The sequence below is a fragment of the Leopardus geoffroyi genome, chromosome C3 (assembly GCF_018350155.1).
Source record: "Leopardus geoffroyi isolate Oge1 chromosome C3, O.geoffroyi_Oge1_pat1.0, whole genome shotgun sequence".
Lineage (NCBI taxonomy): Eukaryota > Metazoa > Chordata > Mammalia > Carnivora > Felidae > Leopardus > Leopardus geoffroyi.
Window position 1 is genome coordinate 135583459 of NC_059338.1, and position 22859 is coordinate 135606317.

Sequence of the window (22859 nt, forward strand, 5' to 3'; positions counted from 1 at the left end):
TGTGTATTCTGCTGCTTTAGGATGGAATATTCTGAATGTATCTGTTAAACTGATCTAGTCCAATGTGTGATTCAAAGCCACCATTTCCTTATTGATTTTCTGTTTGGATGACCTGTTCATTGATGTAAGTGGAGTGTTAAAGTCCCCTGCTGTTATTCTTTTACTATCGATTACTACCTTTATGTTTGTTATTAACTGCTTTATGTTTTTGAGTGTTCCTGTGTTCAGTGCATAAATATATACATTCACTATATCTTCTTGTTGGATTTTCCTCTTTATTATTATATAGTGTCCTAATTTATCTCTTGTTACAGTCTTTGCTTTCACACCTATTTTTTAAATGCTTATTTATTTATTTTGAGAGAGGGAGCGAGTACACAAGTGAGTAGGAAGGGATGCCATAGCAAGGAGAGGGGAGAGAAACAGACTCTCACACTGGGGAAGCCTGTGAGGGTAAGATGAATCACCATAAATTTGGCTTTGAAAACCAGAGGGACCAAATTCATTAGTACTTATAACCAGTGGGACTTAAAGCCTGAAATTTTAAAAATCAGTGAGCGTGGCTCTGGGAGAGCTAGGAGGACCATAGGAAACTGAGTCCCCCCCACCCACCCACACCCTGCCTTAAAGAGACAATACAGCAAACAGCTCCATGAGATACAGCATTGTATCAACAGCTTGAAAAATGTGGGGGCCATAAGGAAGGGAGAGTAGTTTACTCATCTCAGAGTATGTCCTAAAGAGACAAGATCATTGGTGGAATCCTCCAAGAAGAAAGGAGATCAGAGTCTGATGCAGGGCTCAGTCTCCAAACTGCGAGATCATGACCTGAGCTGACTGAAATCAATAGTCGGACACTTAACCAACTAAGCCACCCAGGCACCCCATGTCTATTTTGTCCAGTATGACTTTCTACCCTGGTTTTCTTTTCACATTTATTTGTGTGATAAATATTTGTCCATCCCTTCACTCTCAATCTGTGTGTACCTTTAGGTATGAAATGAGTCTCTTGTAGGCAGAATATAGATGGTTTTTGGTTTGTTATCCATTCCATCACACCTATGTCTTTTGATTGGAGCATTGAGTTATTTAGATTCAAAGTAATTATTTTTTTAAGTTTACTTATTTATTTTGAAAGAATGAGAGAGGGTGAGGGGCAGAGAGAGAAGGAGAGAGAGAGAATCCCAAGCAGGCTCTACACTGCCAGTGTGGAGCTGGATGTGGGGTTCGAATTCATGAACCGTTAGATCAAAACCTGAGCCAAAATTAAGAGTCAGACACTTAACTGACTGAACCACCCAGGTGCCCCCAAAGTAATTATTGATAGGTATGTACTTATGGCCATTTTATTACTTGTTTTATAATTGTCTTTACAGTTCTTCTTTGTTCTTTTCTTCCCTTGCTCTCTTCTTTCACAATAACTTGGCTGTCTTTGGTGATTTACTTGGGTTATTTTCTCCTTACTTTTTGCTTATCTATTACTGGTTTCTGATCAGTGGTTTCCATTAGGTTTGTATACAACATCTGCATATAGCAGTCTATATTAAGTTGATGGTTGCTTAAGTTTGAACCCCTTTGTTCCTCATCTCCCCGTCACGTTTTGGGTATATGGTATCATACTTTACATTCTTTTATTTTGTGAGTTCTTTGACTGATTTTTACAAATATACTTACTTTTTACTGCTTTTGTGTTTCCTACTTTTCCTACTCTTACTTATGATCTTTCCTTTCCACTGGACGGGTCACCTTTAACATTTCTTGTAGAGATGGTTTGGTGATATTAACTCATTTAGTTTTTGTTTGGGAAATTCTTTATCTCTCCTTCTATTCTAAATGATAGCTTTGCTGAATACAGTATTTTTAGTTGCAGTTTTTTTCTTTCAGCACTTTGATTATATCATGCCACTCATTTTTGGCCTGCAAATTTTCTGCTGAAAAATCAGGCTGACAACCTTATGAGGTTTCCCTTGTATGGAAGTGTTTTCTTTTCTTTGCTGGTTTTAAAATTCTCTCTTTACTACTACTTTTTTTTTTGCCATTTTAATTATTGTATATCTTGGTGTGGACCTCCTTGGGTTGATTTTGTTGGGGGATCTTCTTGACTTGGATTTCAATTTCCTTCCCCAGATTCAGGAAGTTTTCAGCTATTATTTCTTCAAATAAATTTACTGCCCCTTTTTCTCTCCTCCTTTTGGGATCCTTATAATGCAAATGGTATTATGCTTGATAGTGTCGTTAAGTTCCTTAAGTCTATTCTCATTTTGCATAATTTTTTTTCTTCACCCACTCAACTTGATTACTTTCCATCACTCTGTCCTCAGGTCACTAATTCATTCTTCTGCTTCCTCTAGTCTTGTATTTATCCCATCTAGTGTATTTTGAACTCCATTTATTGTGCTCTTCATATCTGATTGGTTCTTTTTATCTCTTTGTTGAGGGTCTCACTGATGGCCTGCGTTCTTTTCTCAAGTCCAGTGAGTATCTTTACGACCATTACTTTAAATTCTGTATCAGCCATATTACTTATCTCCATTTCATTTACCTTTCTTGCTGTGATTTTCATTTTCATTTGTTCTTTTCATTTGGTACATATTTTTCCATCTTCTCATTTTGTCTAACTCTCTGTGTCTGTTTCTGTGTTAAGAAAGTCATCCATGTCTCCTTGAAAGTAGTGGCCTTATGAAGAAGAGGTCCTATGGTGCCCTGAAGTGCAATTTTACCTGCTTAATCGAACCTGGCATTTTAGGAATGTCTCTTATGTGTGTTGCATGCACCCTGATATTGTGCATGAGTCACTTTTTCTTTTAGTCTAGTCTGTAATTGTTCTCCTGCCTGTTGTGGGCAGGGTTTGGTCCCTGTGGTCTTAGTGTGTTAGTCAGGGTTACCTTGGGCTGGAGTTGAGTCAGCCCAGTTATTTGCCAGAGATGTGGTAGCACCAAAATGCAGGGTCTTTTCCCCTGAGAAGCTTTCATTGGTGGGTGGATGCTGCATTCAGACCAGCTGTCTGCCACCAGCCCACTCCTGGGGTGGGCAGTCTTACTGTTGTATGCAGTTATCTTTCCCTCTCCTCTGGGCAGGAGTCACTTTGGAGTAGTGCTGGCCCTTGTCACAGCTGCTTACACATTGCCAGGTTTGTGGTACCACTTTGGTTGGGTTCTGGCCAAGAGCATAGATGACGGATCTACAATGTGCACAGGGGACAGGATGCCTGCTATTTGCAACGTTTTCACACATGTCTTCTAGGGGAGGGGATCTGCAGTCCTGGGGCAGAGGCAGACCTGGCTGGAGGAGGCAGGGCACACTGTTAGTAAGTTAGGTTGTGAAGTGGCTGTGTGTTTATGCTGAGGCATGGGGGGAATGAAGTGGCACCTGCCATCTCCTTTCTTTTTAGAGGATTCCACCAATGATCTTGTCCCTTTAGGACATGCTCTGAGATGGCTAAACAGCTCTCCCTTCCTTATGTCCCACACATTTTTCAAACTGTTGTTTCGATGTTGTATCTCATGGAGCTGTTTGTTGTGCTATCTCTTTAAGGGGGAGGGGCAGGGACTCAGTTTCCTATGGTCCTCCTGGGTCTCCCAGAGCCAAACTCACTGATTTTTGAAATTACAGGCTTTAAGTCCCAGTGGTTATAAGTACTAATGAAATTTGGCCTCTCTGGTTTTCAAAGCCAAATGTTACGGTGATTTGTCTTACCCTTGCAGACTCCCCCAGTGTTTCCCCTCTCCTTGCATGACATCCCTTCCTGCTGTGGACAGTCCCAAGGGACTGTTTAGGAACCATGTCACTGCCCTTCCTACTCTCTTCCATGTGGCCTCTTCTCCACATTCAGTTTAGTGGAGTTTGTTCTGCCAGTCTTTGGGTCATTTTCCGGGTCATTTACACCAATGTGATGTTATCTAGTGGTATCTGTGAGTCGAGGTGAGCTTAGAGTGAACACTGTGTTGTCAGTCTTTTCAGTTTTAGCTAGTCTGGTGGATATATAGTGGTACCTCATTTTGATTTTCATTTGCATTGATGTATTTATTCATTTTTTAAACTTTACTTTTGAGAGAGAGAGAGAGTCAGAGAAATAAGGAGACAGAAGATCCAAAGTGGGCTCTGTGCAGGCAGCAGAGAGCCTGATGTGGGACTCTAACTCACAAACTGTGAGACCATGACCTGAGCTGACATTGGACACTTAATCGACTGAGCCATCTAGGTGCCCTGCACTTATATATTTATTAATGAAAGTAAATACTATTTGGGTATCTTCTTTTGTAAATTACCTGTTCAGACCTTCCATTCATTTTTCTGTCAGATCATTTGACTTTTCTGATTAAATTGCAGGAGGTTTTTACATATTCTAAATGTGAGCCCTTTGTCAGGTACACTTGTTGAGTATATTTACTCCCATTGTTACTTGCCATTTCGTCCTCACAGTGGTGTCTTTGATAAACAAATCCTTGATTTGTAGCTATTGTTTTTTGTAATCTGTTTAAGAAATCATTTCCTACTTCAAGGTCATAAAAATAATTTATCTTATGAAAGATTTATTTTTTATCATTCATATTTAAAGCTAATTATTGCAGGAATTGATTTTTGTAGATGTTATAAGATTGATTTCAAGATTTGCCTTTTATATATGGCTGTGTAAATGATCTATCATCATCACTAATTTTTATCGCTAATTTTCAGACCTGCTTTTGCCATAGATGACATCTTTTTATGTGTGGGTCTGTTTTGGGGCTCATCTTTTCTATTGGTCTATTCTTATTTTCTATTCCTATTTTCTATTCTTTTTCTGTTCTTATTTCACTGTTACTTCCTTAATTCTTATAGCTTTGAATTAAGTTTTGGTATCTGTATAGTAGTTTTTCTTATTTAGTTCTTCTTCTTCAAGAATGTTTTGATCCCTTGCATCTCATACAAATTTTATGATCACATTGTTAATTTCCATTTTTAAAACCTTGCTGGGATTTTGATTTATGTGGTGCTAATTTTTAACTGGATTTTATTTTATTTTTATTCTGATTTTTATTATAATTATGATGTAACATAGATGGTGAGAGTAGGATTGCTAAATATCAGAAAGAAGGGACAGTATTTTATGTAATCTTCTAAATGTCAAAATATTTTGCAAGAAGAAAGCCCTTTCAGTAAAGTTTATAGCTGGTAATTGCAACAGATTTGTAAGCATAACCATCCAACCAAGATTGGGAATCTCTAAATCCTGGGAGGGACCGATGGAGCTCTTGATTATTTGTGCAGAAACAAACTATGACAAGGTTTTCAAAGCTTCCAAGGTCTATACATATATTCACCATGAGCCCAGATATCTCGGAAGGGTTTTTAATGTTTTATTTTAGGTAAAAATCTAAAAACAAAAAATTGAGATCGGCATATTCTGGATCTTCTAGATGGTCTTTATTTTGATAACGAAATTGTTTGATTTCTATGTCCAAAATTACAATAATGAAACCCAGAGAATGATATGTAAATTTCTTGATGTATTCATTTCAACAGTCATAGAAACCTGTCAACCTCAACTTACCTGGTTGTCTTGAAATGACTATTGGATTAGGCTTTAAGTTTCATGAGGGTTTACTTTTCTGTGTGAACAAGTTATAGAATCACTTATCAGACTTTAATAATAATTGATATTATTATTTTTAAATATGAGTGTAGATTACTATAATAAAAATGAATAAGAGTTTAGGCAAATCTACCCTAGTTTTACAAACTTACTAGTGTGACAAATTCTTTCATTTCATAATAAATGTGTTATCCTGAGACTGAATCCAACATCCATTCTACCAAAGCAGACATAAAACTGCCCAGACACTTAAGTATTCCCATGAGCCAATCAGTGTGCAAGGTTGATCTGTCCATCAAGCAGTTGAGCACATGTGCTAGGTGAATCTAACTGCTGGCTCATTTTCCAGGAGTACAGACAATCAGAAGCATTTTTTTTCCCAGTGAAACTTCTCTGTGGCCCAGTATCTCAGGGTGCTAACATTTGCTCTTGGGATTGCAATACCATCTAAATTGGGAGCACTTGTGGGAGTGGAAGGCAAAGGCATATCTACTAATTACATAGATTAATGGTTAGGGGGCCAGGCATGAGGAGAGACTCTGGTTGAAGAAGTAGATAATACAAACTATGTAAGAATACAGAAGCAGAGTTGGGAGATAGCTCAAAGGTATAAAGTTGTGTTCCACTTTAAATGAAGTGATAATAAATATGAGCACAGTACAATGTTTGAATTTAGGGCTTAGTATTCTTTTTGTTTGGGGAATGCTGTAGTCTACATCTGTTGACCCTGATCTGGGTTTTGAAGATCTGGGTTTAGAAGCTCTGAGTAACAGCGTCTTCCCCCAGGAACCCAGGCATTTTCAATTCTGAGGGAAGAGTGGTAAATATGGAATTATATTAGACCTGCTCTCCAGAAATCTACTGCTTGAGATTCCATGACTGGCATCATGTCCTCTCCTGTGCTGAGAGTAACAGCAGGTAGGAGCATCCCATGCATGAACCTATATTTTTGGGGTTTTAATGGGTTGCAGGAAAATGTTTTGTGAGCTATAATGATTCTGCTGCAGAAAAAGTAAATCAGAGCTGAAAGTAGGGCAGGTTCTTTCCCATTGGCCTGGCTCTGAATAACTTGGAGGACAATGGCTGACGCAATAGTGAGTCTTTAGTGATGTAAACTAGTAATTGCTGAGGGCTATAGGGCCTAAGGTTTATAATCCCACATCAATGAGTTTATAAAAGCCAATAATTAAGATGTTGACTACTAGTTGTTTGTTGGAAAAGTTTTCTTTTTGTTTTACTTTTCTTTTTTAATCAGGGGAGGTAACAGTAGGGGGAAAAGGAAAATGAAGAAACCCTAATGAGCATCAAGGGCATTAATTATTAGAAATATCATATGGCATTATTCTGTCTCATAGTTTGCTTAAAATTTGAGTCAAATTGTCATTAAAATTTTTTTAATGTTTATTTATTCTTGAGGAGGGGAGGAGAGACAGAGCATGAGAAGGGAAGGGGCAGAGAGAGGGAGACACAGAATCTGAAGCAGGCTGCAGGCTCTGAGTTGTCAGCACAGAGCCTGACGCTGGGCTTGAACCCACAAACCACAAGATCGTGACTTGAGCCAAACTCAGACACTTAATCGACTAATCCACCCAGGTTCACACTGCTAATTTAGTTCCTTAAGGTTGTTGATTTATACTTTAATTAGAAAACTGCGGTGCAGGACTGTACGACTTAGTGTTAAATCCTCATTCCATCATTTGTCCAACTCTTTATTCTAAAAAAATGGGAAAACAGATGTGTTGAATATATACTATTTATGATCCACGAGAACAGGAACTATGTCTTCCTTCCTTATTCACAGCTGTATTTCCAAGGCTTAGTAGAGTGCCTGGCACATAGTTGGTTCTCAATAAATATCAATTAAATGAATTTCTATTTTCCATATCACCTTGCTAAAACAAAGCAATACTAAGAGCTTCTACATTAACAGCAGCTCTGGTAAGCTTCATACCAGTTTCACTTGCAGTGTGACATATTTATTTTTAGGCACCAACTTATTTAATTAGATTAAAATAAATAAAAATAAATTAAATGAAAAATGAAAAATAAAACATGTGTTGTGGACCAATGTATTCAATGTTCTAATGATATCAGTCTTAATTATTTTAAAGACTATTTTTAGAGCAGTTTTAGGTTTAAAGCAAATATGAGAGAAAGGTATACCCCTTGTCCTTCCTACATTATCAACATCCCTTCACCCAAAGTAGTACATTTGTTACAGCTGAGGAACCTACATCATTACCATCCAAAGTCCATAGTTTACATTAGGGTTCACTCTTGGTGTATAATCTGTGGACAGATGTATAATGATGTGTATTTACCACTGTAGTATCATGCAGAGTAGTTACCACTGTAGTATCATACAGAGTAGTTTCACTGCCCTAAAATCCTCAGTAATCCACCTATTCATCCCTCCCCCAACCTGCAGCAACCACTGGTCTTTTTTACTAACTCCATAATTTTGCCCTTTCCAGAATATTCTTACAATCATGCAATATAGTCTTTTCATATGGGCCTTTCACTTAGTAATATGCATTTAACTTTCCTCTGTGGCTTTTCATAGCTTGATAACTCATTTCTTTTTAGTGCTGAACAAAAATGTTCGTATTTCATTGTTTGGATGTATCATAGTTTATTTACCTATTCACCTACTGAAGAACATCTTAGTTGCTTCTAAGTTTTGGTAATTATGAATAATGTTACTATAAACATCTAGGTACCAGGTTTTGTGTGGATGTAAGTTTCCAACTCCTTTGGGTAAATACCAAGTAGTACAATTACTACGCTGTGTGATTAAGACTATGTTGTTTGTTAAAAACCACCAAACAATTGGTCAAAGTAGATCCACATTTTGTATTCCCACCGGAATAAATGAGAGTTCCTATTGTTCCACAGCCTTTTCAGCCCTTGTTTTTGTCAGTGTTCCAGATTTTGGCCATTCTAGTAGGTGTATAGTGGTATCTTATTGTTGCAATTTGCATTTCTTGATGACATATAATGTGGAGCATTTTTTCATATGCTTATTTGCAATTTATATATTTTCTTTGGAGAGATGTCTGTTAAGGTCATTGGTCTATTTTTAATCTGTTGTTGTTGTTGTTATCCCATTGAGTTTTAAGAGTTCCTTATAGATTTTGGATAATAGTTCTTGATCAGGTTTATCTTTTATAAATATTTACTCTAAATCTGTAGTTTCTCTTTTCATTCTCTCAGAAGTATTTTTTATAGAGCAGCAATTTTTAATTTTAATGAAGTCCAATTTATTAATTCTTCCTTTCATGGATTGTGCTTTGGTGTTATGTTTAAAAAGTCATCACCAAATCCAAAGTTGTCTAGGGGCACCTGGGTGGCTCAGTCAGTTAAGCATCTGACTTCAGCTCAGGTCATGATCTCGTGGTCTGTGGGTTGGGCCCTGCATCAGACTCTGTGCTGACAGCTCAGAGCCTGGAGCCTGCTTCAGATTCTGTGTCTCCCTCTCTCTCTCTCTGCCCCTCCCTGCCCATTCTCTCTCTCTCTCTCTCTCTCTCTCTCTGTCTCTCTCTCTCTCAAAAATAACCTTTAAAAAAATCAAAGTTGTCTAGATTTTCTCCTATGTTATCTTCTAGGTGTTTTATAGTTTTGAGTTTTACATTAGGTCTATGGTCCATCTTGAGTTAATTTGTGAAGGGTGTAGTATCTGTGTCCAGATTATATATATTTTTTGCACGTGGATGTTCAGCTGTTCCAGCACCATTTGTTGAAGACACTATCTTTGCTTCACTGTATTGCCTTTGCTTCTTTGCCAGAGACCATTTGATTATATTTACATGATCCATTCTTTCTTCTGTTCTCTTGACCTATTTCTCTATTCTTTCACCAGTACCACATGGTCTTGATTACTGTAGCTATATGGTAAGTTGAAGTCAGGTAGTTTCAGTCTTTTGACTTTGTTTTTCTCCTTCACTATTATGTTGGTTCTTCTGGATGTTTTGCCTCTCCACATAAACTTTAGAATTAGTGTGTTAATATCCACAAAATAACTTGGAACTTTAATTGTGATTGCATTGAATCTGTAGATCAATTTGGGAAGAACTGACATTGTGACAATGTTAAGTCTTCTTATCCATGAACATGGAATATTTCTCCGTTAATTTATTTTGTCTGATTCCTTTCATCAGAATTTTTTTGTTTTTTGTTCTTTTTTGTTTCTTTTTTTGTTTGTTTGTTTTTTACTTTTTAAATCTTATGACTTATTTCATTTTTGAGGGTTCAAAGGTACATGGTATTGTATTTTTAGTTTCAAATTTCACTTGTTATTTGCTGTTATATAAGAAAGCTATCGAATTATGTATATGAACCTTTTATCTTCCAACCTTACCATAATCATTTATTAGTTCCAGAAACTTTTTTGTGGATTAATTTGGATTTTCTACATAGACAATAATGTAAAACAAAGACATTTTTATTTCTTTCTTCCCAGTCTGTATTCTTTTTATTTCCTTTTCTCATCATACTGCATTAGCTAATACTTCCAGGATAGTGCTGAAAAGTAATGGTGAGTAGGGATTTCTTTGCCTTATTCCTGATCTTAGTGGAAAAGTTTCTAGTTTCTCATCATTAAATATAATGTTAGCTGTGGGTTTTTTATATATATATATTCTTTATCAGATTGAGGAAATTTCTCTCTATTCAATCTACAGGTGTCTTTTGGTCTAAAATTAGTCTTTTGTAGGCAGCATATAGATGGGTCTTGTTTTTTTAATCTACTCTGAAACCCTGTGTCTTTTGATTGGAGCATTTAATCTATTTACATTAAGAGTGATTATTGATAGATATGAATTTAGTGCCATTGTGTTACCTGTATAGATGGTGTTTCTTGTGATGTTCTCTGTCTTTGGTGATCTTTTATTTCCCCACTCAAAGAGTCCCCTTTAATATTTCTTTCAGTGCTGGTTTCATGGTCACAAACACTTTTAGTTTTTGTCTGGGAAACTCTTTATCTCTCCTTCTATTCTGAATGACAGACTGGCTAGATAAAGTATTCAGTGGCTGCATATTTTCCCAGTCTGCACATTGACTATATCATGCCACTTCCTTCTGACCTGCCAAGTTTCTGTGGACAGATCTGCTGTGAACCTGATCTGTATTCCCTTGTAGTTTAAAGACTTTCCCTTACTGATTTCAGGATTCTTTCTTTTTCTGTGTATTTTTTGAATTTGACTATGATATGTCTTGGTGATGACAGGCTTTTGTTGATTTTAATGGGAATTCTCTGTGCTTCTTGATGCCTTTTTCTTTCCCCGAGATCAGCAAAGTTTTCAGCTATAATTTGCTCAAATAAACCTTCTGTCCCTTTTTTTCTCTCTTCTTCTGGGACCCCTCTGATACAAATGTTATTATGTTTTAAGGAGTTGTTGCGTTCCCTAAGTCTACATTTATGATCCAATACTTTTCTTTCCCTCTTGTTTTCAGCTTTATTATTTTCCATAATTTTATCTTCTATATCACTGATTCATTCCTCTGCTTTGTTGTCATTGTATCCATTTGGTTTTTCATCTTGGTTATAGCATTTTTTATTTCGGCCTGACTAGTTTTTAGTTCTTTCATCTCTGCTGTAAGGGATTCTCTAGTATCTTCTAAGCTTTTCTCGAGCCCAGTTTTTAATGGTTGTTTTAAATTCTGGGGCAGGCATCTTACTTACATCTGTATTGATTAAATCCCTGGCCATTACGTCTTCCTGTTCTTTCTTTTGGGGTGAATTCATACATCTTGTCATTTTGTCTAGGTCGCTGTTTTTATGTGATTGTTAAGAAAGCCTATTATATTCCTGCTCTTGAGAGTAATGGCTATATTAATAGGAGGTCCTGTACTGCCTTGAGACTGGTGCTTCAGGAGGTGTTTTAGAGTGTACCCTCTGCTATTGTGTTTTGGTTGTCCCTTCCATCAGGTCAGTCCTCTGCAGAGTTTCTCCTTGCCTGAAGGTGGGGAGGGGGTGTTTGGATTTGTCCACAGTGTGGTAAGTGTTAACTAGGTGTGTTTTGGTCTGCTTGTTAAAAGAAGCTAGATCCAAAAAAAAAAAAAAAAAAAAAAAAAGGAAAGGGAAAAAAAGAAGGTAGATCCTATTCCCCCTAGAGCTGAAGCTTTGCAACACTCTGTGGTCAGTAGACTTTATACATGTAAGGGGTTTGTGCTGGTCTTCTGGGGGAGGAGTCTTCAGGGCTGATTCTCAGGTGGACTTGCCCTAGTGGAGATGCACCTGTAGGGCACAGAGGGGCGGGGCTTGGTGTAAGCCACTCTGGCCTCCACTGGGTAGGGGTTTTTGTTGCTCACTGTAGTTGGTCAGTGCTGATGAGTAGGGGCGAGGGGGTTGGTGAATGGCATTGCCTGGCTCTCTCATCCCTCCAGTGGGGAATTCCCATGCACCAGTATTCAGGAAGCCCTCACAGAAGAGCAAATAATCACCCCTCTGTGTCCCTGGCTTGTGTCAGATCCCTGCCTTCACCCTCTCTGTGTCTAAGCTGTCCAAGCCTGCCAGGGGGCACAGTACTCCTGTGTTTTATCTGAGGAATGTGGCTCAATTTCAGAACTCCAAGTTTTAGGGACCCCCACGCTGTGGCCAGTGCCAATTTGTCCCAGAAAAGTGGTTGTATGACTGTGCAGCAGTTTGGAGTTTATGGCACAGTGCAGCAAAAAGCCAGCACCAGTGTTTGCTGCTCTCAGCCAGTGTTTCTATTCCTTTGCTAGTGAACAGGGCAGCACGTTGGCTCCCACCAATTCTTTTGTACCCAGAGTGGCCATATGCACTCCATAAAGGAGAACTGTTTCTCCCTGCGTGACCCAAGGGATCCTCAGATCAAGCTTCCCACTCTTGGGTCTCTGCCCTCCTTGACCCCCAGAACACTGCTAAGCTCACCAGTCATGACCCTGATGATGCCATGGACTTATAAAACTTCAGACATTGAACCCTGCTACTTATAAAAACTTGCAGTAATTGGCTCCTTCCCTTTTCCCAGTCAATGGTTTGGGGAAGAGTATTTCTTGTTCAGTCCCCTGCACACGCTTTTGCTCTTTCTCTGTCCTTCTGTCTTGCTCCTCTCTCCACGATCAGGGCTCCAACCCCTCCTCAGGGCCCACAGCTCTTTTTCTCCCCCAAATCAACTCACCACAGCTCCTGCCTTCCACAAGGTGGCTGTTTTTCTACCAGTAGATGTGTAGTTCTCTCAGTCCTCAGGTTGATTTCTTTGGTGTTTGATGTTTATCTAGCTGTGTTCGAAGGATGAGATAAGCTTAGGGTCCCCCTACTCCTCTGCTATCTTAACTTCTCCTTTCTACAGTCTTTATTTTAAAGTCTATTTTGTTTGTATAAGCTTTGCTACACCGGCTTTTATTTCATTTCAATTTACATGATAAAGGCTATGCTTTCTCTTCACTGTCAACTTGCTTGAGTCTTTAGGTCTGAAATGAGACATTTTTTAGGCAGCATGTAGATGGTTTTTGCTTTGTTATCCATTCTATTACCCTATTTGGAGCATTTAGTTTATTTACATTCAAAGTAATTATTGATAGTCATGTACTTACTGCCCTTTGTTACTTGTTTTATGGTTGTTTTTGTAGTTCTTCTCTGTTCCATTCTTTTGGTCTCTTCTCTCAGTTTGCTGACTTTCTTTAGTGATATATTTGGTTTCCTGTCTCTTTATTTTTTGCATATCTATTAATGGTTTTTGATTCTTGGTTACCATTAGGTTTATTCATAACATCTTATACATACAGCAGTCTATATCAAATTGATTTTCACTTAAGGATGAACTCATTCTTTACTTCTTCCCCCCATCCACACACACATGGCATCATATTTTACATCCTTTTAATTACTGAATCCCTTAACTGAACTTTGCAGATTTACTAAATTTTGCTGTTTTTGTGCTTCCTACTTTTCTTACTCTTACGTTTGGTCTTTCCTTTCCAATCAGGGTCCCCTTTAACATTTCTTATAGGGTTGGTTTAGTGGTGATGATTTCCTTTAGCTGTGTTTGCCTCTTTATCTCTCCTTTTATTCTGAATGATAGACTTGCTGGATAGAGGTTTTTAAATTTTTTTTTAACTTTTTATTTTGGAGGGAGAGAGCACATGCAAGGAGGGAAGAGGGGCGGGGGGGGGGAGGGGCGGGAGCAGCACGGATAGAAAGAGAAAATCTTAAGCAAGCTCCATGCTCAGCATGTAGCCAATGCAGGGCTTGATCCCACAACCCTGGGATCATGACCAGAGTGACGAAATCAAGGGTCAAATGATCAACCAACTGAGGCAAACAGGTGCCCCTGAATAGAGTATTTTGGGCTGCAGGTTTTTTCTTTCAGCACTTTGAGTATATCCTGCCATTCCCTTCTGACCTGCAAGTTTCTGCTGAAAAATCAGCTGACAGCTTTATGGGGTTTAGCATGTATGTAACTGTTTCCTCTTATTGCTTTAAAAATTCTCTTTTTCACTTTTTGCCATTTTAATTACTTTGTGCTTTGGTGTGGACCTCCTTGGGTTGATTTTATTGGTGGCTCTCTATGCCTCCTTGATCTGGACATCTATTTCTGCCCCCATTATCAGGAAGTTTTCAGCTATTATTTCTTCAAATAAATTTTCTGCCCCCTTTTCTTGCTCTTCTCCTTCTGGAACCTCTATAATGCTAATGTTACTACATTTGATGGTGTCACTTAATTCCCTTAGTCTATTTTCATTTATTTGTCCTTGAACTCTTTCCTGTTCAGCTTGATTGCTTTCTATTACTCTGTCCTCCATGTCACAATGTGTTCTTCTGCTCCCTCTAGTCTACTATTTATTCCCTCTAGGGTATTTTTAACTTCAGTTATTGAGTTGTTCATCTCTGATTGGTGCTTTTTTATGTTTTTTATCTCTTTGTTGAAGATCTCATTGAGGTCCTCCACTCTTTTTTCTTTTTATGAATATTACTTTCAATTCTCTATCAGACATATCACTTATGTCCATTTCATTTAGCTCTCTTGCTGTGATTTTGTCCTGTTCTTTCGTTTGGGGCACATTTTCCTGTCTCTTCATTTTGTCTAATTCTCTGTGTGGGTTTTGTGTATTAGGAAAGTCAGATATGTCTCCTGCTCTTGAAAGTAGTAGCCTTATGAAGAAGAGGTCCTGTAGTGCCCTGCCTTGCCATGTTCCCTGTTCACCAGAACCTGGTGCTTCGGGGGTGTCTCCTGTGTGTGTTGCCTGCTCCCTACTGTTGTGGCTGGGTCATGTTTGCGTTCAGTCCAGTTGTCTCTAATGGTATCCTGTTTGTTTGCCTGTTGTGGCATTGTTTGGTCCCTGTGTTTTAGGTGTGTTAGTGTGGAGCCACCTTGAAGTTGAGTTGAGCCAGGCGAGGCATTTGCCAGAGATGTAGAAGCACCAAACTGCAGGGTGCTTTCTCCGTGTTTTCCCCTGACAAGCTTTCATTGGTGGGTGGGGCCTGGACATCAGCCCAGATGTCCACCCATAGTCCACTGCTGGGACCACATTGGAACTGATGTGTGTGGTTATCTTCTCTTCCCAGAGCAGGAGTCACTTTGCAGTGGTGCTGGCTCCTGTGGTGCTGCTTGCACATTACTATCTATGCTTGTAACACTGCTTTGGATGGCTCCGACAAAGGGTGTATTCGAGGGGGCAGCTCTGCACAATGCAGGGACAGGGGACATGGTGTCAGCAAGATTGGAGCTGGTCTGCTGCTGGAAGAGACTTGCAGCCACCTGGGAAAACTCCTGAGGAGTCAGGCTAGGATGGAGGGTGGGGAGTGTGTGTGTGGGAAGTGTGTGAAAAGTGTGTGGGGAGCAGAGTGTGGGGAGCAGAGCATACTGTTTGCAAGCTAGGGTGAGAGCCTTGGTGTTGTGCTGGTTCCTGTAGATGTCCTTCTATCTAGGCTGGGGAGGCAGGGAAGCAAAATGGTGCCCACTAACTGTTTTGTTTTTGGAGAAGTCTCCAAAGATTCTTGCCCCTCCAGCACATGCTCTGAGATTAATAAATAAATCTTCCTGTGTACCCCAGGCATTTTTAAAACTGTTACTTCTATGCTGTATCTCAGTCAGGGTGTTTGTTATACTATCTCTTTAAGGGTGGGGACTCAGTTTCCTTTCACCCTCAGGCTCTCCTAGAACTGAAATGCTGATTTTTAAAGTTCCAAGTGGTAAGCCCCACTGGTTGTTAGGCCCCTCTGATTTTCAAAGTCAAATATTGTGGTGATTTGCCTTCCCAGTCCGGGTCCCCCATGACTGGGTTGCCTGGTGGGGGCGGTCTGCTCCTCTCTCTTCTCTGAGCTCACATCTTCCCTCCCTCCAGCACAGTCCCACAGGTCCATTTGGCTCATGACCGTGTCTGTGCCCTTCCTACCTTTTTGGATGTGGTCTCTTCTCTGCATTTAGCTGTGGAGAGTCTATTCTCCCAGTGTTTAGGTTGTTTTCTGGGTTATTTACACTAATGTGGGTGTTATCTAGTTGTATCCATGGGATGAAGAATGAGCTTAGGAACCTCCTACCCCACCACCTTCCCATGATGTCCAATCTTGATAGTTTTAAATTCCCTGTCTAATAATTCCAACATTCCTGCCATGTCCAGTTCTGGTGCTTGCTCTTTCTTTTCAAACTGTGTTTATTGCCTTTTAATATGCATGTGGTTTTCTCTTGATTACTGGATATGATGTGCTGGAGAAAATAAAAAGCAGTAAATAGGCCTTTGGTAATATAGTGGTAAGGTCTAGTGAGAGGGGAAACATTCCATAGCCCTATGATTAGATCTCAGTCTTTTAGTGAGCCTGTGCCTCTGGACTATAAACTTCACAAGTATTTCTCAGATTTTTTGACTCCAGAATGGCTAGAGTGGGATGAAGTGGGATGAAGTATTTTCCCTCTTCCAGGTCAGATAGGCTCTGAGAAAACTCCTGCAGTTTAGGCTGTGGTTAATTAGTTTAACCAGTTAACCTAACAATGTTAAGAAGAATAGAGTGCTCTGGCATATTTCCAAACGGCTCCTTTCTCCTCCCCCTGCCAGAAGAATGAAGGGAGTTTTCCCTGATATTTGCTGTGAGTACCTAGTCAAGCTCCTTATGGTAAAGTCACAGAAGTGTGGCAGCTCCCTATGACTGGGTTCCTCTACAGCTTTTAAATCTCAGATTTCTGCATACCTAGCCTCAAGCAATTGGTCAATAACAGTTCAGATTTCCCTACCCTATTACTGGTTCCTGGGGAGGTTTCTGTTCTAGTGTCTTGTAATTCTCTGTATCCACCTGTCTGACTCCCAATCTTGGTGGCAGCAGTTTGTCCTATGACCTTAATCCTCTTAAAATCTAAGAATAGTTGTTGATTTTTCAGTTTGGCCAGCTTTTTATTTGTTGTTAGGACAGAGTAGCGACTTCCAAGGTCTTTACATACCAAACTGGAAACCATAACCATCCTTAATTTTTAAGCCTAAATAACACTAATAAAACATACATTGGCAGTATGTTTACACATTCCATAAACCATGTTCCATTAACATGTCTGTTAATTCAGCGTTTGCAGACTTAACCCAAACGTTGGAATAGGTCAAAAGGAATGAGACAAAGAGACAAAGTTTCTTAATATGGGGGAAAGGATGTGCTTCAGAGACTGAGATCAGGGTAGGTTTTGAATGGAACCCTTCTTGGAATGATCCATCTAGCTTTTAGGCTTCAGTTTCTGCCCCTGTTGAATGAGGGAGGAGTTCCCAGTGGTGTAACTTTGGCTCATTCCACACTCTCAGGCCTCTAAGAGGCTGGATCATGCCTTCTCACTATTCTAGTCCAAAGAGGAAGCACTTGCCCAAGAGCAGCTAATTTATAGGGTTACCAGTATTTTAGTAGGTGGTCATGAACAAGATCCCCACCCAGCAGGAAGGAGAGTGACTCTGTGAAGAACCTGATTCTTTGACTCTGGGTTTGGTTTGAATTTGAGACGTGTAGAGAACATCGGCACTCGCTCGTCTAGCTAGGAGCATAAAGCAGGCGGAGAGACTAGTGATAGAAATAATGACTCGGAACAAGCCAGGAACAAGTAGTGGCTGTATACCAGCCGCGCCAGCTCCAGGAGCAGTGCATGCCCACTCATCAGAAGACAGCTAGGAGTTGTTTAATCACAGAGCTGCTGTCAGAAACAAGATGTCCTCACATAACCTTCCTTTCAGGTCCCAGATGGTCTGGTTAGAACTGTTTTTAATCTTTTCCCTTCCTATCTTCTTAGCTAACCTGGAAGAGCCTAATTAGCACATGTGTAAATAAGTTAGGCTTTCCTCTGGCTCTAATATTCCAAAATTATACTGAGCACGGTAAAAAATTGATTAATTCAGATTACATGTTCCAAATTTCTAATTATTCCATTTGGACTAAGCTGAAATTTATTTTTGCTCAGCAAAATTTTATTATAGATAGCTCAAAATGAAAAGGAAGGGGGATAGAGGAACTGTTAAAATATTTAAGGAAATAAGCTATTAATAGTTTAAAACTATTTTATCTGGTTATTATGTACATATAATGGGCCTTGCCTTTAAGCAGCTTAAAAACAAATAGGGAAAACAAACAAATCAATATATTGTTGTGACAAGTGCTGAGATAGAAGCGTACACACAGCATATTAACAAGAAGAGGAATATCACAAGTAACCTAGGGATGGGGGTCCAGCGAGAGACTTCCTGGGAATTATATAGTGTAGAGGATAAAACTGCGCTCCTTTTATGTGCTTCTTTCTACTTTCAGTACTTTACTACCACACTTATAACACTTCTTACATCAGATGTGTGGGTGTTTTTTCCCAAACCAGGCAATTCTCTGCCATATCTGTTGGGTATCCTACAATTTAATTCAATTCTGACACTAGTTAGAATTAGTGCAGACCCCAAAAGTTAAGGGCACAGTCTCACAAGACTGCCCCCAACTTCAGCTTGCCTGTTGCAAGTAGTAGGTCCCCAAGTTACTCACCACAAATCAGAAGTGCCCATGATTTCCCCTCCCCCTCCCCGATTCAGTTATTTCCTAGAAAAGCTCACCACACTCAAGGAAACACTTACTTACAATTACAGGTTTATTATACAACACAGTATATGATTAAGGATGTATATGAACAGCCAGATGAAGAGGTACATAAGAAAAGATCTGGAAGTGTCCTGAGCACAGAAGCTTCTGTCCCTAAGGAGTTGGGGTACAGCACTCTCCCAACATGTGATTTTGTACACCAACCCAGAAGCTCACTGAATCCCATACCTTTGGGATTTTTATGGAGGCTTTTTCACATAGCTATGATTAATGGTTAGCTTTACTTCCAGCTCCTCTCCTCTGCCCAGGGGATGGGGGTTGGGCTAAAAGTCCCAAGCTTCTAATCATGGCTTGATCTTTCTGGTGACCAGCCCTCATCCAGGAGCCCACCAAGCTTTGTCTCATTAGAACCAAAGATGCTCCTTTTCCCCCAGGAAATTTCAAGGAATTTAGGAGGAACTCTGTGTGAGGAACCAGAGTCAAAGCCCTGAATATTATAACAAAGGCTCCTAGTGCTCTTATCACTTAGGAAATTACAAAGGTTTCAGTAGCTCTGTGCCAGGAACCAGGGGCAGAGACCAATATATATATATATTTCTATTATTTCACATAGTGGCTGAGGTTTAATGGATGAATCTACATGTCTACATGAAGAGGAGAAGGCAAGAATACCAGAAAAAATGTTTACAGCCATCCACAAATAGTTCATTGGAACTGGAGCCCATATGGCAATAATAGTGTAGAGTACATCAATTTCATTATTCATAATAGTTATTTTCTTTTAACTTGCTGTGAGCACTGTATTGGTGAATACTTAACTGTGGCTTTGTGGGGTGTTGTGTGGATACAGCGTTAAGTTTCTGAGAGCCTCTGGTCACAACATTTTTTCAAAAAAATTTTTTTTAACATTTATTCATTTTTGAGACAGAGAGAGACAGAACATGAACAGGAGAAGGTCAGAGAGAGAGGGAGACACAGAATCTGAAACAGGCTCCAGGCTCTGAGCTGTCAGCACAGACAGTCAGAGTTCGACGTGGGGCTCGAACTCACAGACTGCGAGATCATGACCTGAGCCGAAGTCGGACGTCCAACCGACTGAGCCACCCAGGCGCCCCAACATTTTTATCATCTGAAACACAATTTGTGTCATATGAGTTGGCTTGCCAGCGTCTTTGTAAAAGAAGCCAGTCTCGTCAGCATTGAAAGTCTGTTCTTGTGCATAATATTTTTCTTGTATAACACTTAGCAGGTATTTTAAAAATTATCCTGCAGCCCCCTGATTCCTTTGGCCACACTTGCTTAGGCCTTTATAAAAAAAAAAGAAATGATATTCTATTCAATATAGGTGCGTGAAGTCCTAGCCAGAGCAATGAAGCAAGAAGAAAAAAAGGGGGGGGGGGCATATAAATTGGAAAGGAGGAAGTAAAATTTTTTCTGTCTGCAGATGACATGATCTTATATATGTAAAAAACCTTAGAGAGTCCACAAAGAAACTGTTAGAGAAAGCAAATTCAGCAAAGTTGCAAGACACAAAATCAGCACAAGTAGAAAGTTTCACTTTGGAAAGATGAAGAACTTCTTGAGATAGATGGTGGTGATGGTTGCACAACAATGTGAATGTACTCCATTCCATTGACCCACTTAAAAGTGGTTAAAATGATAAACTTTATATTTTGTATATGAATAGTTTTTACCACAATAAAACACACACAGAGACACACACAAAATTGTCCATATACATGATAGGCCCTCAAGTAACGTTGACAAGAATTAACATGCACACATGACCTATGTAATACTGTTTGATATATGAAGCAAGAAAAGTAAATTTTATGAAATTCTAACTTATATTTTAGAAGATTTGGTTACCTTGTATAGAAAAATGAACATCTCATACTTTGACTTTCTTTTTCAGAAATTCCACATTTAAAATAGTAAACCTTTATACAATATTAAAATTCCCATTTATTATAATTGGTCTATTCCACATATTATCTGAAATAGATTAAGATATACAAAAAGATATTTATTTACCTTTCCATCATCAACTGCAAAATATTTGAAAGGCATATTTTTAAATTCCTTTGCAACTCTATAAAGTCTATATCTGCCATATTTACGTCTTCACACATTCATTGGAAAAGGAAAAGTCTATCCCAACTTGCTTCTTCCTGCCGGATTTAGAATTCAAATTTATTTATTTTTTATTTTTTTTAATGTTTATTTATTTTTGAGAGAGAGAAACAGAGTGCAAGCAGGGGAGGGTCAGAGAGAGAGGGTGACACAGAATCTGAAGCAAGCTGTCAGCACAGAGCCTGACACGGTGCTCAAACCCACAAACCATGAGATCATGACCTGAGCCAAAGTCCGACACTTAACCAACTGAGCCACCCAGGCACCTCGAAATTTATTTTTTTATGGTAGAAAACTCTCACTAGCACACAGAATTATTATTGACATTTATTGAATGAAAATCCCCTCTTGAGATATCAGAATAAGAAACCAATTGAAATTCACTTTAATATCAAAATATTGAAGTTGGACCAAAATCTCATTCTAAGCCCAGACTATATCTAGCATGATGTTGAAAAACTTTGATGATGTTCTGTGGTTTTATTTTTATGTTCCTTCACCATTGCTATTTTTATTCTGTGATAGATTTTTCTATACTCCTACACAATCTAATTTTCAGTGATATTTCTAATGAAACCAAACTCAGGTTCAGAAACCTTATTATAAGGTCTTCATTCTTGGGATTTCACTCTACAATCTAAAACAGAAAACTGAAATAACAGAAAGTTAGGTCCAACTCATGCAAGTTGACTGGGCATTAGACATTTACACTTTCAATATTTGCATTGAACATGACTTAGACACAGAAATAATTAGTTAATGAAAAAGCAATGCAGAATGAATTATGGCTACTTTATATAGACAGAGTAGAGTCAGAGGAGGAACTTTCTCAGCATCTCAATAACACAATAATAGATGCAATCATAGCTAAGCATAGAGCATTTCATATGCCCTGGGTACAGCTCTTAGATTATTAATTTAAATAAACCAAGAATATTCTTAGATGACAAGAAAGGAATAGAGATGGTTGATGGTAACTAACTTCTTTTTGAATACGCATTCCATTTTTCAAATTGTTGCAGCATGCACACCCATGTATAAATTACATATTTGTGACCTCCTATGCTAATAATATATTGTACATATTGCAAAATTTTTTTAAAAAACTCAAATTCCCGGGTTACCTGATGTGCCTTCCATCTTCTTCCCATGAGTAATCCTTGAGATATGGTTTTGTTCGTATTTTATGTGTCCATTTTTTGTTCTATGTGCATCAAATTCTTTGGCAGGAGAGTTCAAGGAGGCAGCAGTGAAAACAGAGATGTCACTGAGTGGTCAGCTAAGGGTGCACCAGCAAATAAATTGAAAAGAAGTTTAACATATGTGTGTTTAGGCAGTATGAAATAGGGGTCATTCCAGGAATTGTCAAAATGCAGAAATTCAGAGAAGAGAATATAATGCCCTGGATAGGCAGAAGTCTTCATCTTTCAACAAAAAGTGAAAAAAATAGATGTTTACTAGTAATCACTTAAAAGTTGCATATATATATGCATATATATATATATATGGCATAAATATATATATATATAGCATAAATATATATATATATATATTTATAATTTCTCTCATGGGCTAAGCTTGAAAGAAAAGAGGGGCACTGGCATGCAGAAAAGGAACACATACACCAATGTTTAGATTGTGACTTGTCATGAAATTTCTAGAGTGTTGGGGCGCCTGGGTGGCTCAGTCGGTTAAGCGTCTGACTTCAGCTCAGGTCATGATCTCGCAGTCCGTGAGTTCGAGCCCCGCATCGGGCTCCGGGCTGATGGCTCAGAGCCTGGAGCCTGCTTCTGATTCTGTGTCTCCCTCTCTCTCTGCCCCTCCTCCGTTCATGCTCTGTCTCTCTATGTCTCAAAACTAAATAAACGTTAAAAAATTTTTTTTTAAAAATTTCTAGAGTGAATGTCTATAGTACTCCCATTAAAATGTTTTAAATCCCCTCACTCAGAAATTCTACTTTATGCTTAAGTGTTCAGGATGTGTTTATTGACAAATATGAATGAATGATATGAATATTAATAAATATTTGTTAAGCACTAACTACATGCCAGTCACCTGAGATGGACACAAGTTCAGAAAGGACTTGCCTCCAAGTTTCAGGCCCTGCAGGGATGGCCTCAGCTACAGAGCCACCTCTCCTGG

General features: G+C 38.9%; 1 protein-coding gene across 2 annotated transcripts in view; it reads left to right on the forward strand.

Moving 5' to 3' along the window:
- Window positions 1-22859, forward strand: part of CPA6 (carboxypeptidase A6) — a 522469-nt gene that overhangs the window by 79893 nt on the left and 419717 nt on the right. The window contains exon 1 of one of the 2 annotated variants that reach the window (XM_045455001.1): window positions 6395-6493. The exons of the other annotated variant lie outside the window; for it this stretch is intronic. Within the exon in view, the coding sequence (XP_045310957.1) occupies window positions 6451-6493 (43 nt within the window). The 5' untranslated portion in view covers window positions 6395-6450. Of the gene's footprint in view, window positions 1-6394; window positions 6494-22859 lie in introns of those variants that run through there. 2 annotated transcript variants of the gene reach the window in all.